Raw genomic sequence first — 18112 nt, 5'->3', positions numbered from 1 at the left:
TTATCTTTTAGAACTACGTAGATTTACCGCATCCAATGATCGTTTATTCAGGGAAAGTACACAGAGGAGACTAGCGTCTCCGCTACAGAAATTAACACGCTGCGGCTAGGAAACCCGCACCATAGGTCAGATTAGGCAGCACCAAGTAGAAGCACAGGGGGCATGGGATTTCTATAAGTCCCATCCACTGTACTTGTAACGTAGAACATAGCAAAAATACACCAAGTCCAAAACACTACTATTCCTGATCGTGGGCATGCAGCCTCAATGTAAACAGTGCTTCTAAAAAATGCAAAATAAATCAACAGTTTAACCCCTTCACGACATGCGACGTACATGTCAGGTCTCTCCTTTTAATGTTGGCTCTGAGCCCACATCTTTCCCAGCACGTCAGCTGTTTTGAACAGCTGACGTGCCCGCAACAGCCACTGGTGGAATCGTGATCCACCCGTGGCTGTTAACCCGTTAAATGCCACTGTCAATCTCTGACAGCGGTATTCCATGTAATCGCGCCGGAAGAGCGTCACTAATCCCACCCATCAGTGACCCAGTCACACGATCATGGATCAAAAATGGGTCGGCATCACAACCAGAGGTCCCCAGCAGGCCTCTATGGTTGTCATAGACAGATTGCTATGAGCGCCACCCAGTGGTCGGCGCTTATAGCAAGTTAGCACATCTGCTACATACAGGCGATCTGATCATCACTTGTGTGTAGCAGAGGCAATCGGACAACTGCAGCTTCTAGTCTCCCATGAAGACTATTGAAGCAAACAAAAAGCAAAAAAAAAAGTTTTTACAAATATTAAAAAATGTTACAGTTCACATCACCCACCATTCAAAAATAAAACAAAATAAAAAAATAATATATACACATATTTGGTATAGCTGCTATCAGAATCGCCAGACTTATCAAGCCACAAAAAGAATTAATCGGATCAGTAAAGAGCGTAGAGGGAAAAAAGAAAAAGTCAAAACGACAATTAGGTTTTTTTGGTTGCAGCAACATTGCATTAAAATGCAATAACAGACGATCAGAAGATCGTAGCCACACCAAAATGGTATAATTAAAAAAGTCAGCTTGGCACGCAAAAAAAAAAGCCCTCACCCAGCCCCAGATAACAAAAAAAAAGGAGATGCTACGGGTCTCGGAAAATGATGCTTTTAAAAAAAAAAAAAAAATGTTTTTCTATTTAAGTGGTGAAAAAATCCAATCTACACATGTTTGGGATCTTACAAACTTGTAATAACCTGGAGAACCATAATGGCACGTCAGTTTTAGCATTTGGTGAACTTAGTAAAGAAAATCCAAAAAACAGTTGTGTAATTGCACTTTTTTTTGCAATTTAACCGCACTTGGAATTTTCCCACCCTTTTGAGTACACTACATGGTAAAACCAATGGTGCTGTTCAAAAGTACAACTGGTCCCGCAAAAAACAAGCCCTCACATGGCCATATAGACGGGAAAAAAATAAAAAATAAAAAAAAGATTATATATATATATATATATATATATATATATATATATATATATATATATATATACATACATACATATACACACACATATATATATACCGGTATATATATATATATATATATATATATATATATATATATATATATATATATATATATATATATATATATATACACATACATACTGTAGATAGAGAGAGAGAGATCAAAGGGGTCATTGTTCAATATGTGGTTCTGTACAATCACTAAAAAGTCCAGTTTAGAACAATAGATCTCAATTTAATTTAGTTACAAATACAAAGTCTACAGGATCAGTAACTGCATAAAGCATTTCTTAGCGGGCTGACTATTATATATTCCATACACAGTATATTTATCTCTATACATCACAGTGAAAAGCAAGCTATGAAGAACCATGGACCCTCCCACGCTAGAAGGCCTGATGGGATGATGGGCCAGGGCGGCATTGTCCGTCTTTGTAGCACTGCTTTGTGTCAGGGGCGCTGCTCTGTGACAGCACTAGTCATCAGTCACGAGAAGGAAGAATAGGCCTTGTCACATGGATAAATCTCCAAGTGTGCTGCGCTGCCTGAAAAGGAACATAGAAAAAAAAGGAGAAAAGCTTCAACAAATGCCAAACTAGCTAGGTGTGATTTATGCAGCATGCAAATACTGCTACTATTCACCTCGCCCATTATTCTAGAAGAACCTTAGCCTTATAGGACTACTAAAACCTGTATGTAAAAGTCCATTAAAACACGTGAATATAAACCTAACAACTTTCCATTTTAGATAGCATAAGATGGTGATCTGTTAATGCTTCTAACCATACAGGTTGTATAAAAAAAAAAAGCCAAAACTGCCACAAAGGGCTCTGGTCACACGCATGGGGCTTCCATCTCCAAGAGACACCACCAAAAGCATGTCTATCTTGAAATGGATCTCAACGAATCCTGACAGATTAGGCTGGGCTCACACTTGATTAAGCATGTTGCTTTCATTTTTCTGTTAGAATGAACCGGTCATAAGATTCCATAAGCCGGCTGCCATATCGCAGCAGTGTATGTGTCACTTTATAACACTGTAGCGGGCAGCATGGTGGCTCAGGAGTCAGGACTGCAGCCTTGGAGCTTAGGGGTCCTGTATCCAAACTCCACACTCCAAAGACATACTAATAGGGAATATAGATTGTGAGCCCCAATGGGGACAGTGATAATGATGTATGTAAGGCGCTGCAAAATATGATAGTGCTTATATAAGCAAAGCATAATTCATTTCATAGGAAAAAAATGCTATGAAAGAGGGACTGTATCTCGGACGAATAGACCAAGGCCGATCCCTAATGGCTGCTCTCGGCTTTGCTCCTTAGACTCACCAGCCTGTCTCTACCAGTGTGACCGAGTGTAGGGAGAGACAGGTAGGCCAAAGGGAGCAGGGACTAATCATCCGAGACACTAGGGACCCGATTCATCAAAGGGTTTATGCCAGAAATATGGTGGAACACACTTTGACTACTTGCAAACTAGTCAGGGCATGGTATGGACAGGGATGGAACTGGGCATGGCAACGCCCTCTTGTCTAAATCCCAACGAGCTATGACGTACCTTATTTACACCACAAATCTTACTACAGTCCCCGTCCGAAGTAAGATTTGTGGTGAGGGGACAGCTACTTTTAAAGCATGTCCAATTCAGTCAAAGTGCATGAATCAGGCACCACTTCATCAATACCGGCATGAACAACGGTGGTCATGGTGAATCGGAGGCAGCCATTGTAAAGTATGCCATGTATGAAATCCCAACGCTTTCCAGGGTGTAATCATGCAGCTAATGTCCGATTTATGCTGCCCGTGGGTTGGACATCAGTTATCTCATGACTGGTTCCTTTTAAAACAAAAGGTGACTAAACACAGACCAAACCATTAAGAGGCTTTTTATATCCATCTTAGGACAGATCTGTTTCTTACAGGAGTTACATCTTATAAAGAAACTCTTCATGTAAGGCTACTTTCACACTTCCGTCAAAGTACCTACATCGCAATGCGCCGTTTAGGAGAAAAAAACGCATCCTGCAAAGTTGCCCGCAGGATGCATTTTTTTCTCCTTAGACTTGCATTAGCGACGCATTGCGACGTATGGCCGTGCGACTGATGCGTCGTGTTTTGGCAGACCGTCGGCACAAAAAAAGTTCTATGTAACTTTTTTGTGCGACGTGTCTGCCATTTCCGACCGCACATGCGCGGCCGGAACTCCGCCCCCTCCTCCCCAGACATTACAATGGGGCAGCGGATGCATTGAAAAACTGCATCCGCTGCCCCCGTTGTTCATTTATTTCACAACGTCCGTTGGTACATCAGGCTGACACATGGCGACGGCCCCGCACCGACGCAAGTGTGAAAGTAGCCTTAGTGTGAAGCTAGCATACCATTGACTGTGAGATCTGCCATATTTCTCATGGGGTTTATCAATTCTGATGCAAAAATAACGATGAAGACTATACTATTACTGACATCAAACCCGCGAGAAGCCCGGACACGGTCAGACTAGGGTGCCAAGGGCCCACCAAAAACCAACTCCGGGGCTCCAATTTTCATCTTCTTGCAAATAGGACTAAACTCATTCACAAATTTCTATAGCAATAATCTGGAATTGATAATTAAAGAGGAAGCTGCTTTTGTCTGTACATACTGAAGCGTGTCAGGTACTGCTTAAATAAGAGGGTGGTGGTGCACAGGGGCCCACCAGAAGACTCTCCTGTTCTCCCGTGGGCCAGTCCGAGAAGGAGCTCGGACTGAGCATAATGCTAACATGAACAGACTCTTAAAGCCTGCATAAATGATAAGGAAAAGTCAGGAGAAGAGAAAAAGAAAAAAAAAAACATTTCTGGAGGATCAGACAATCACCTAACATAGGGGGGTTAGTGCCCATGTCATTTCTGATAATATATGATGTACGGTAAATAGCTTTTTATTGCAACATTCAGTGCTCTGGTTCCTTATATACTAAAGGTGGTTGCGTAAAAAAATATCATCTGTACAAGGATGTGGAAACCAGATTGTTGGTCAGATATTGAAATTTCCACTGATTACACAACTGAAGTTCAACAAGGTCATAAAGCAACCATCGAAACCTTCAAAAAGAACCTGAAGACCTACCTCTTCCGGCAAGCCTACAACCTGCAGTAACCACCGATCGACCAAACCACTGCACAACCAGCTCTATCCTCACCCATCCCTTGTAGATTGTGAGCCCTCCCGGGCAGGGTCCTCTCTCCTCCTGTACCAGTTGTGACTTGTATTGTTCAAGATTATTGTACCTGTTTTTATTATGTATACCCCTCCTCACATGTAAGGCGCCATGAATAAATGGCGCTATAATAAATAATAATAATAATAAAGAAGTTGGTGTACAGTTTGCCAACAAAGCTGCTACATCTTTGAAAGACCCCATGAAGTTTCCAGGAGCCAAGCTACGCATTTAGTGCGTGAGATTCCTTAGGTTATGTGCACATGATGTCTTTTCCATGCTGGTCTGCGTCAAAACCCACCTGAGAAAGCGCCCAGAAAATGCCCAAAATAATAAACATACAGTATGTATTTCTTTGAGAAAACAACTTGTTGATATGTTTAGTCTTTTGCGTGTCTTCTATTGGCTTCAGTATTCCAGAGACACCCATCAGTTAAAAAGAGATCTACCATCCTTCAGATGTTTAACGCTATGAAGACTATCTAAACAACCCACCAACGTTTCCTGAAGTATCTTCTGCTTTGAAAAACTTGGCATGTTCGATCAGTCCATACAAAAATAGAAGGAAAAAAAAAAGTTAACAAGCTCCATGAGACTGCATATGTTCAGAGCTATTCTCCTCTGGAAGAAACAAGTCCAACAGAACCTGTTGTGTGTACTGTGCACATACCCTGAGGGAGAAAGACTGATCGGGTAGCTGACCATTTCATCCAATGGCATTTGTGCTACACTAAGGCCTCATGCACATGGAAGGGAACTTTACATGAAGCCTCACTATTGTACTGCCATAGAGACTCCATCTCAGAATCCACTGTTCTAGGAGTCCAACAAAACAAGCCACAATCTTTCTTCTGTCGAACGTGTTCACTCCGTAAAAAACACAACTGTCGTACAGCCATATATCGGACGCTGGTTTAAAAATGGGTGACTACAAAAATGTTAAACGGATTGCTTAGAAAAATATTTAGAATTGAGAGTCCTCAGTGGTTAATACCTTTTAATGGCTAACTGAAAAGATGGTAACAAATTGCAAGCTTTCGAGACTACATACGTTTCTTCATCAGGCAAAGACTAAAAGAAAAAAAAAAGGGGGGGAAAAAAAACATGGATAAGCCAGGTGACATGAAGCACCTTTTTTTTTCTATACTATGTTGTGCATAAATATGTGATTCTTCAGAATTTGTTTTAGTCTTTGCGTGATGAAGAGACCTATGTAGTCTCGAAAGCTTGCAATTTGTTACCATCTTTTCAGTTAGCCATTAAAAGGTATCCATTAAAAAGGTATCAAACACAGAGGACTCTCAATTCTAAATTTTTTTCTATCTACTGGCTAACACGGTACCAAGATATATTTCTTTCCTGTATCAAAACGGATTGCTTGGGATTGAACAATTGATGACTTATCATTAGGTGATTACCAATATGAAAATGTGGGGGGTGGGGTCCAACAACTGGCACCATCGTTCAGCTAAAATCTGCACCAATCTATAATATAACGCTGGGAGCGTCACTCTGTCCGAAGCCTTTATAGACTGCGCAAGCGCCGGCGCAGTCTGGGCCTCACAGAGTGACGCTCCCGGGAGATCGCGGTATGCGTTAACACCGAACGCACACCGCGATCTCCAACAGAGAAGCAGGGAACGCCAGGAGGGTAAGTATGAGCTATATTCACTTGTCCTCCGTTCCACCGCTGCGCGCCACCATCTTCCCGGTCCTCGGCCGGCCTGTGACCTTCAGTTCAGAGGGCGCGATGACGCGCTTAATGCGCGCCGGCACCGCCCTCTGACTGACCAGTCACAACCAGAGGACCGGGAAGATAGCGGCGCGCAGCGGTGGAACGGAGGACAGGTGAATATAGTAAGTGCTGGGGGGCCTGAGCTGGCGGCGATACCGGCACCTGACCCCCACAGCGGGCCGGTGTCCCCGCCTGCTCAGGCCCCCCAGCACTCGGCGCCCAGCGACTATAGGTGAGTATGGTATTTTTTTTATTTTTTTTTTTTATATATATTGCAGCAGCATACGGGGGCATATAGAATGGAGCATGTTAAGGGGGCCATCAACCATAATGGAGCAGTGTACGGGGGCACAGAGTATGGAGCATCTTATGAGGCCATAAACCATAACGGAGCAGTGTACGGGGGCATAGAGTATGGAGCATTTTATGGGGCCATAAACCATAATGGAGCAGTGTACGGGGGCATAGAGTATGGAGCATTTTATGGGGCCATAAACCATAATGGAGCAGTGTACGGGGGCATATAGTATGGAGCATCTTATGGGGGCCATAAACCTTTATGGAACAGCGTACGGGGCATACACTATGGAGCATCTTATGGGAGCCATCAACCTTTATGGAGCAGTGTACGGGGGCATATACTATGGAGCATTTTATGGGGGCCATAAACCTTTATGGAGCAGCGTATGGGGCATATGGATGGGAGCAGCAAATTAAAGAACGGTGGCGCAGGATGGGAGCAGCACATGACAGAACGGGGGCGCAGGATGGGAGCAGCACATGACAGAACGGGGGGCAGGATGGGAGCAGCACATGACAGAACGGGGGCGCAGGATGGGAGCAGCACATGACAGAACGGGGGCGCAGGATGGGAGCGCAGGATGGGAGCAGCACATGACAGAACGGGGGAGCAGGATGGGAGCAGCACATGACAGAACGGGGGCGCAGGATGGGAGCGCAGGATGGGAGCAGCACATGACAGAACGGGGGAGCAGGATGGGAGCAGCACATGACAGAACAGGGGCGCAGGATGGCAGCAGCACATGACAGAACGGGGGCGCAGGATGGGAGCAACACATGACAGGATGGGGATGCAGGATGGAGCAGCACATACCAGGATGGAGACCATATACCAATATAAATGCTCGCCACCCGGGCGTAGAACGGGTTCAATAGCTAGTAGAGATATAATATGGATGGATGATCAATTGTTAAGTCCCTTTAAAAGACTCACACGAGATAGTCAGTATGTCAACATGGATCAACATGGGTAATCAGTGTCCAAAGTACTAGAATTTGACGGAACAGCCATGTCAAGCTTGCAGCATGTCAAATTCTGCTGTGGACTTAAACCACAAAATTGTGTAGTAAATCAACAGAATTTCAGCAACAAAATTGGCTCAAGTTATTAAAATTTTTTCCATGTTGATGTATATTCCTCAAAAAAAAAAAAAAAAAAAAAAAAAAAAAAAGGAAATAATTGAAAAATAAAAATATAAAGATATGCATATCGCTTTCAAGTTTATATGTGTACATGACATCTTTTTCAGGAGTGTCCACTCTAAGGTTATGTGCACATGCTGCGGATTTTGCTGCGGATCCGCAGCTGCGGGTTCGCAGCGGTTTCCCATGCGTTTACAGTATAATGTAAACCTATGGGAAACAAAATCCACAGTGCACATGCTGCGGAAAAAAAACACGCGGAAACGCAGCGGTTTACATTCCGCAGCATGTCAATTCTTTGTGTGGATTCCGCTGCGGGTTTACACCTGCTCCAATAGAAAACTGCAGGTGTAAACCCGCAGCGGAATCCGCAATAGAAACAGCGATAAATCCGCAGGAAAAACCGCAGCGGTTTTGCACTGCGGATTTATCAAATCCGCTGCGGAAAAATCCGCAGCCCTCACAGATACGTGTGCACATACCCTAAAACCCCCCTGAAAAAGAACACTAAAAACGCTCAAAAGATGTTACATATGAACGGCTTTTGGTCACCAAGTTTCCAAAGACACAAAGCGGTTAATAGAGGTGACAACCATTCTTTACAATGTTTCTGCTTGGAAGACATCACGATCTAAATAAAAAAGGTCTGTGAGAAGCCCAAAAACACTGACCCTTTAAAAATTGCATAGAGTAAAAAAATAAAAATCTGACTTTTCTGAACCAGTCACGTGAAAAAACTTGGCAACTTTGAACAAGATTAAAAGACTGTGTGCAGAAGCAATCAATAGGAGCTTCATCCATGTATCATTACAATGACACAGGCCGTTTTGCCAGAATATTTATTTTGTTAAAAAAAAAAACACCTATCCTTACGATCTACACGCCACACGTTAAGAGACATAAAAAAAAAAAAACACAACAACATACGGTAACTACTCAGGATAAGTAACCTCCCGGCTGGAAGATGCAATTAACAGAATACAGAATGAGTCAGAAGCTATTTTACAGAATAAGTAGGAGGGGATCAGAATATCGGCTCTCCGTGGAGCACCAATGATTTTTCCATATTTTCTAAGTATTCATTTTATACGGTAAAGCACAGCAACAAAAAAAAAAAAAACATTTCCTGCATATAGAGAATCACGGTACACTAGCAATAGCTTGAGAGATGCTACCTTAAACATGTGATGGCTGGCTAGAGGAGGCGCTAAATACAAGCACCTTCCTTTATGGCTCCTCGGGAGAAACAGGACCCAAACAAAGGCATCATTAAGACTTCGTTTATTGCCCTCTACAGCTAGGCTATAAATGTGATCCAACTCCTACGGCTCTCAGGAAACCTCCACGTAAAAAGAAATAAATTTGCTCATTCTAGACGGTAGTAACATCTATAGTATAGCTCAACGGCCCACTGACAATTGCATTTCTATGGACATTATTCATTAATATACATTTACAGAAAATTATTTGGCCAAACAAAAGCCACAACCAGTATGGAAAGGACATCTGTTTGGTAGTCTTCGTGCTATATACTATGTAACGGTCCATGTGGCAATAAATGTAGTAAAAACATTACACATGGCAACTGATTCATCCCAAGTGTGCCATGACGTTCTTGTACTGACCTATATCTAGAGGAACACCGGATGGGAAGAAGAGACAAGAAAGCCTCTTCTAGGACCATGGACCCTCATGTAGTGGTCTAAGGCAAACCCTACTTTAGGGTAGCCATTCATTTTCACAGAGAAGGTGGTGGTGTGACCACTAATGAGTTGAGAAGTTGATCTATAATTCCATATAGTGAAGGAAATAAGTATTTGATCCCTTGCTGATTTTGTAGGTTGGCCCACTGACATGAACAGTCTATAATTTTAAGGGTAGGTTAATTTTAACATTGAGAGATAGATCATCAAAAATAAAATCCAGAAAATCACATTGTATAAATTATATAAATTTATTTGCATTTCGCAGTGAGAAATAATTACTTGATCCCAACCAACCATTAAGAGTTCAGGCTCCTACAGACCAGTTAGACACTCAGCGAAGAGCAGGTTACTAGCAAGCGGCAAGAATGAACCCTAAGGCCACGTTCAGTATTTGGTCAGTATTTTACATCAGTATCCTTAAGCCAAAACCAGGAGTGGGTGATAAATGCAGAACTGGCCACGCGTTTCTATTCTACTTTCCCTCCGATAGTTCCACTCCTGGTTTTGGCTTACAAATACTGATGTAAAATACTGACCAAATACTGAACGTGGGATTAAATACACATCTGCGGGAGGGCGTTTTCCTTCTGTACGGAAGATCAAGTCACTAGTTTTACAGGAGAGTTTCACTACTATGTCAATCTATGCTTAGAACAGGTCATTAATATCAGATCAGTGGGGGTCTGACCCTCGACAACCCCAACGATCACCTCCAAAAGCAGCTGGATGTGAAAAATTGTCAAGATAAACTGCGCAACTCCGTTAACCATTTACGTTCCGCTGCAGAGTACTGCAGATCAGCTCCTAGTCAGAGGAAGAGCAAGTCTGAATGCCCTCTCGTCTGCCACATTTCTACAGAAAGACTTATTTCACTAAAATCACAATAAAATAATTTCTCACCAAACTAAAATATATCTGCCTATACTAGTGAAGATAAGAAAAGCGCGCCGTGCCATCGGGTGCCGCAGCTATCCTCTACACGCCAAGTTTCTGTTTCTACATCATTCCATCAGATTTACAATCACTTCCACTTTTTATCCTTTCGCTTTCATCCAGCTACTTTGGTCTCGGCTTATTATGTACAAAGTGCCAGGGCATACTTTGAAGTTTGTTACTACTGAACACCTTTCAAGTTTGCTGCAGTCTGGATGCAGGTAAGTTTACAGGAATGCTTAGCCGCATGTAGGGAAGGCCATGGCTGGTAAATGAAGGGGTATTAGCCACCACGTACACACTATCAGGCTCATACTCACCACACCCTATGGCACCCACACTGGCTGCCAACGTTTTCATGCTGTGGACTGTAAGCACCAATTACAGGTAACGGCAAAGAATGAAACCTGGGCTCAGTTCCCAAGTCCACTCAGACCGTCCATTTACCTGTTCTGTTCTAGGAACATACAAATGGAAGTGATCCATTGCATTAGTTACTTAAACGGAAGCAGGGGGTCCGTCTGGGTTCCTTTTATTAGAATGGAAGATAATGTTTCACATGCTGGACTTGTTTTCAGTTTGTAAAAAAAGCAAGATAAAAAAAAACACTGGGAGAGAGAAGTACGCCTGCACATGAGCGCAATGTCGGGGACAATGTGTGGATGACTTAGGACGCGACATCCACATGAAGCAAGAAGGAGGACGGCATGAGAAGAAGAGAGGAGGCGGCGGACCTAAACAATGACGCCCACAGGACCCAACTGCCCCATAAGGGAGTATACTAAAAAGGTCCTTTTCTTGTCTTGCAGGCATATATATAACATATTAAAATGCTGTATATCGGGGACAGCTTCCCTTTAAGGGGTTCAAAAACCCACAGGATTTTCATGAAGAAAAAGCCTCCAGAGACTAGTATTATGGAGAGTTTTTATTGAAGAGTTTCCTGAAGTGGTTATGAAAAGTTTGGAAAGAGACTTTTTTTCCCGAAGCATTCTTTAGAGTCTTGATTGGACACTGGCTAGATTGGAGAGGTTTCCGTCAGGATCCTCTTTAAAGGAAGTCAAGTGCACTTTCTTTTTTCCCACTAGCAATTTTTCTATACCTTCGGGTGAAAGAAAAAAAAATTGTCATGCGGACAGAATAGTGAATTACCCAAAGAAATGAATGGTTAGAGATCATAAGAAGGATTTTGAAATTAATTCACTCAAAAACAGAAGAAAAAACCTCAGTGTGACTATAGTCTTACATGTATGAAAAAAATATTTGGTATCAGACAGCTCATTTCTAGACAGTTCACACCGTAAGTATTTGATGAGTTTCTCATGATGCAGACTTTCAGCACCAAATAAACTAGGTTACTTATTTTTTTCAGGTTTTTTGTTTTATTTCCTGGTATTTGGCAAAACTTTATTGACAGTAATGTGTGGATAATAATCGTTCTTACAGTGTTCACACGATGCAAAAAAAAGAAAGAAAAAAAATTACCTGCAGATTATCCCTATGTATGTAATTCAATGCCATGGTCAAAAATTACACTCAAAAAGTCATAGTACTAGCAAGAGAAACTGACATGTTGCAGAACTCAAACATGCACGGCAGGTCAGTTTACACAGCATAAGAACAGAAGACAGCATGAGATTTCTAGAAGTCCTATCCACTTTGCTGGAACTTTAAGATGCTGTGGGTGACACAGCAAAGACACAGAATCAAAACTCACCATGGGAACTTAAAGGGAACCTGTCATCCCCAAAATCGATGGTGAGGTAAGCTCACCGTCATCAGGGGCTTATCTACAGCATTCTGTAATGCTGTAGATAAGCCACCGATGTTACCTGAAAGAGGAGAAAAAGAGGTTAGATTATACTCATCCAGGGGCGGTCCTGCCCGATGGGCGTCTCAGGTCCGCTCCGGCGCCTCCCATCTTCATTCCATGACATCCTCTTCAGGGCTTCACGCCGCGGCTCCGACGCAGGCGTACTTTGTCTGCCCTGTTGAGGGCAGAGCAAAGTACTGCAGTGTGCAGGCGCCAGAAATGTCAGAGAGGCCCAGCACCTGCGCACTGCAGTACTTTGCTCTGCCCTCAACAGGGCAGACAAAGTACGCCTGCGCCGGAGCCGCGGCGTGAAGACCAAAAGAGGACGTCATGGAATGAAGATAGGAGGCGCCAGAGTGGACCTGAGACACCCATTTGACCGGACCGCCCCTGGGTGAGTATAATCCAACGTCTTTTTCTCCTCTTTCAGGTTACATCGGGGGCTTATCTACAGCATTACAGAATGCTATATAATGAAGAACAAACAACGACAAAACTTCCAAAGTAATTTACATAATAAACATTCAATTTTATTAGCAAGACCAGATACAGATGACAATAGGAAGGAGAGGGGGATACACCCACTCGCACATGTCAAGAATAGGATGCCCACAGCAAAGCGATTATAATAGCAATACAGGCCAAAAAAGATTCAAGATAATTATGGCGTCTATTAGTATCTATTACACATTTGCCCATATGGCCTATTGCATTAATGTCCCAGCAAACATAGAATAAATCGCACGGAGCAGCTACAATGGCTGCTAACATTACTGGTAAAGCCAGGAATCTCTGTGAGCGTCCTCCCCGGCGCCTGCGCTCTTCTGTCATGCCTGGGGCAGGTGCAGTGAGCGCTGCCCGTCTGTCCTCATATGCAGTCTTGCTGACTGCGCCTGTGCGGCCGCCCTGCTTCTGAATCGCAGCCCCGCAGTGTCTTATGATTTATTCACACTGCGGGGCTGGGATTCCTAAGCATGCGCACTGCGACCTGGGTGAGTGGCTTAGACACGCAGTGTGCATGCCCAGGAATCCCAGCCCCGCAGTGTGAATAAATCATAAGACACTGCGGGGCTGCGATTCACAAGCAGGGCGGCCGCACAGGCGCAGTCAGCGAGACTGCATATGAGGACAGACGGGCAGCGCTCACTGCGCCTTCCCCAGGCAAGACAAAAGAGCGCAGGCGCCGACAGATTTCAAAACAAACAGAGCTGGGGAGGCGGCGCCCGGCGCCAAGAAGACTTGAGTGACGGCTGCGTGGCGTCTGCAGCAGGGGGTGAAAGGCCTGCCTCCAGGACTGAAGACAGGTATTTCGGACAAATTACAAAATGGATTATTTCTGCAGTTACAGCACCAATAACTAAAAGAGCCACCTTATTAGAATGCAGCATTACTGCTGTACAAGGTGGCTCTTTTAGTTTCAAGCGCCTGAGGGGGGTGACAGGTTCCCTTTAAAGGGGTTATCCACCTGTTAAAACTAGCACCACATTCTATATGCCCGTACTTTAAAAAGCAACTTAGCTTTAAACAAAAAAGGCACATTTTGACTTTTCATTTTTTCATGAGTATGGTAATTTTCTGCTCTGTGGAATGAATGTGCACCACAACAACATGACGCTGCTCTCCCACAATTCATGTGATGAAAAACAAAGTCCACACCAAGCAGGGACCACCAGACATGTCGGACCACCAAATAGCAGTGCAATGGGTACAGAAAGCCAACGAAGGCTGCATTTATTAAAAAATAAAGCACGTTAACATTGCTGACAGGTTATTCAATAATGATCCACTTGTTGTATATCCAAGTTTAGGGCCCCAAAATAATCAGCCTATGGAAACAAGATTGCAGCAGTAGAATATTTCTTGGAATGGCTACAAATCCCTATCGATCATTATTAATAGTCTCGGGACGCCTACACAACAAGCCTCAGAACTTCAAAGCAACGCGACACTATTCGCAACAATGTGATCAAATTTCCCCTGGAAAGTCTGTGCCTGCAAATCCGAGGCGAAGGACTACTCCAACCATGAAGAATATCCGAGACCTCGCTCGACTGTGCTGAAAATGGTAGCGGACAGGTCTCAATAATTCAATTTATGGTTCAAAACTGCTTCTGTCCAGGCTTCTTCCGCTAATGGAGATTACATTGGAGGGAGTCACTTCCTAGAAGTAAAACTACTTACTAGAAAAAAAAAAATAACAATCAGATCAAGAACAGGAAGCATCCGTCGCCTCTGACAAGAGTAAAGGTGTGTCACCGAGCCCCGAAACAAAGCAAGTCTCCTTATGGGTGGTCCCACTGTGAGGCCACACACTGCACGCAAGTCGCGAAGTAATTGACCATCTCCCATATAATCCCCAAATGTGACATCATTACACCAGCACAATGTGGAGGACTGCAGAGAGGAGGCTACAGGATGAGACTTATCCGAACGTAGCGGGCACATTAACCCTAGGAACCAGCACAAAGTCTACAGCAGCAGTATTTATCCCCATTCATTTCTACACGAAGTGGCGGACAGCATTCAGCCATCCTTCTGTGAGGACACACATGACCATCTTCGTACCAATAATGGATGCAGAAGGGAATACAAAGGGTTATGCCACTAGCTTGTGACTAAGTGGAAAGGGGAGGAAGGAAAATATCAGGCAGAAATGACAACAAATCCAGCAGATCCACAGTCTCCAGGTCTTGTAACGCCTAACACCCTCCATCTTTCCTTATTCTCCCCCACAGCCGCCTACAGAGGTGGGTGCTGGGAAGTCTGCAGCAATTCTCTCCTACACGGGAGCAGCTTGTCCTCTCCTGACACAGAGCATGAAGCCAAGGCAGACGCCACAATGGAGATCACCAGCCCATACCCTCCGCAGGCAACATCCAGCCCTACAGGCACCCCGAAAACAAGCCAGGGGCAAGGAACAAGACAGGGAGCAGCAGCTCACAGGAGCCCCCCTGCCCAGATGAGGGGCAATGCCATGTGCCAGCAGCGCAGTGATGACAAAGAGGAGAACAATGGTCAGGAGAGCGGGCACTGGGCGATCATACATAGACAGCCGTGCAGCCAAGGATGTAAACAGCAGCCTAACTGGGGCACCACACTCTCCGCCAGGCTACTCACCACACTGACCGCCAGGCTGTGCAAGGCTACCCACCACAATGCCCGCTAGGCAGTGCCAGGCTACCCACCACAATGCACGCCAGGCTACCCACCACACTGACCGCCAGGCAGTGCCAGGCTACCCACCACAATGCCCGCGAGGCAGTGCCAGGCTACCCACCACAATGCACGCCAGGCTACCCACCACACTGACCGCCAGGCAGTGCCAGGCTACCCACCACAATGCCCGCGAGGCAGTGCCAGGCTACCCACCACAATGCACGCCAGGCAGTGCCAGGTTACCCACCACAATACCCGCCATGTAGTGCCAGGTTACCCTCCACAATGCCCGCCATGTAGTGCCAGGTTAACCACCACAATGTCCGCCATGTAGTGCCAGGTCAACCACCACAATGACGGGCAGGCAGTGCCAGGTCACCCACCACAATGACGGGCAGGCAGTGCCAGGTTACCCACCACAATGACGGGCAGGCAGTGCCAGGTTACCCACCACAATGACGGGCAGGCAGTGCCAGGTTACCCACCACAATGACGGGCAGGCAGTGCCACACTGGCCATGTGCCCAGCTGCACTTGGTAAACTAATGTCTGGGTGGGGGAGGATTGCTCCAGGGAGGGGGCTGTCACCGGCCATGAAGGCACATGGTGCATTTGTATACGGCCTCCCTCCCTGCCCCCTCCTGGGATAGCTGGGCTGCAATAACAGTGGAGCGGCCCCGTCGTCCCCCTCCCATCTCACCTCCCGAACTAGCCGCCCAGGAGAGCAGGAACACAAGCCTCAGGATAGCCATGACCCCCGGGTGTCAGCAATCACACATGGACCCCGTCCGCAGCCGCGACACTCCGCTGCTTGGCGCTTTCTCCCCTTCAGGCTCCAGGGGAAAGCGGAAGCTCCCGGTGTCCCGACCAGCGCTATCCGACGAGGGGAGGGAAACAGGCTGCACTGCCTCCCTCTGACGTCACTCCCCGGCCACGCCCTCTTCCACAGAGCGCCTGACAAATAATGCTCTGTTCCTGTTAACCCCTTCTGAGGCAGAGCGGGCACAGCCGTCAGTGACACCGCCTGTTCTTCATAGGCGATGTGTAATAGGAAATATCCCATGGCGTGAGGGGCATGTCTGTGTGCCCGACTCTGCCGGCTCTGCACCGAGTGCCTGCTTCACGCGGCCGTGTTTACAGACTTGTTCTCTCTGGCTTGGTTTATGGACACCAGTGTTTTTCACACAGTTCTTAGGGTACGTCCACATTCGCGTCTTTGGACGCAGCGTCGTCGCCGCAAAACAACACATGCGTCATGCGTCCCTATCTTTAACATTGAGGACGCATGGGCATGCGTTGTCATGCGTTTTGGTGCGTTTCGCGACGCATGCATCGTTTCGACGCACCTGCCACGGCGCAACAAACGCAACATGTTGCATTTTTTCTGCGTCCAAAATTTTTCAAAAAACGCTTGCGTCGCATTTGCGTCATCGATGCGTCAAAAACCCCATTGAAGTGTATTGGCAACGCAGAAGACGCAAGTACTTGCGTTGTTGTGCGTTGTACGACGCATGCGTTCTTTAATTAAAGTGTATAGACGGTGTCAAGACACTGAAAAGACCCTATATATATATATATAAAAAAAAGGAACACCTGCGTCAAAAAAGCCTGCGTTTCACATGCGTCTTTCATGCGTTGCGTCCACGACGCTGCGTCCAAAGACGCGAATGTGAACGTAGCTTTAACCCCTTTCTGACATCGGACGTACTATCCCGTCCATGTGGGGTGGGCCCCTATGACCATGGACGGGATAGTACGTCCAGCGCGATCGGCGGCGCTCACGGGGGGAGCGCCGCCGATCGCGGCCGGGTGTCAGCTGCCTATCGCAGCTGACATCCGGCACTATGTGCCAGGAGCGGTCACGGACCGCACCCGGCACATTAACCCCCGGCACACCGCGATCAAAGATGATCGCGATGTGCCGGCGGTACAGGGAAGCTTCCCGCAGGGAGGGGGCTCCCTGCGGGCTTCCCTGAGCCCCCCGCAGCAACGCGATGTGATCGCGTTGCTGCGAGGGTCTCACCTCCCTCCCTGCTCCCTCCAGCCCCGGATCCAAGATGGCCGCGGATCCGGGTCCTGCGGGGAGGGAGGTGGCTTCACAGAGCCTGCTCAGAGCAGGCACTGTGAAGGCTGCAGCGCTGCATGTCAGATCAGTGATCTGACAGAGTGCTGTGCAAACTGTCAGATCACTGATCTGTGATGTCCCCCCCTGGGACAAAGTAAAAAAGTTAAAAAAAATTTCAAATGTGTAAAAAAAAATTAAAAAAAATATTCCAAAATAATGAAAAAAAAATAAAAATATTATTCCCATAAAGACATTTCTTTATCTAAATAAAAAAAAAAACAATAAAAGTACACATATTTAGTATCGCCGCGTCCGTAACGGCCCGACCTATAAAACTGGCCCACTAGTTAACCCCTTCAGTAAACACCGTAAGAAAAAAAAAAAAAAACGAGGCAAAAAACAACGCTTTATTATCATACCGCCAAACAAAAAGTGGAATAACACGCGATCAAAAAGACAGATATAAATAACCATGGTACCGCTGAAAACGTCATCTTGTCCCGCAAAAAACGAGCCACCATACAGCATCATCAGCAA

The 18112-nt window shown here is 45.6% G+C and overlaps 1 protein-coding gene across 1 annotated transcript in view; it reads right to left on the bottom strand.

The window, feature by feature from the left end:
• The window catches only part of ADAM10 (ADAM metallopeptidase domain 10), a 230493-nt gene extending 214093 nt beyond the window's left edge, over positions 1–16400 (bottom strand). Inside the window, exon 1 of the mRNA XM_069765914.1 lies at positions 16211–16400. Within this exon, the coding sequence (XP_069622015.1) occupies positions 16211–16262 (52 nt within the window). The 5' untranslated portion in view covers positions 16263–16400. The remainder of the gene's footprint in view (positions 1–16210) is intronic.
• Positions 16401–18112: the final 1712 nt, after the last annotated feature.

The sequence above is a fragment of the Ranitomeya imitator genome, chromosome 4, assembly GCF_032444005.1.
Source record: "Ranitomeya imitator isolate aRanImi1 chromosome 4, aRanImi1.pri, whole genome shotgun sequence".
NCBI lineage: Eukaryota > Metazoa > Chordata > Amphibia > Anura > Dendrobatidae > Ranitomeya > Ranitomeya imitator.
The sequence above is the reverse complement of the archived record's forward strand: the minus strand, read 5'-3'. Positions and strand labels throughout refer to the sequence as shown.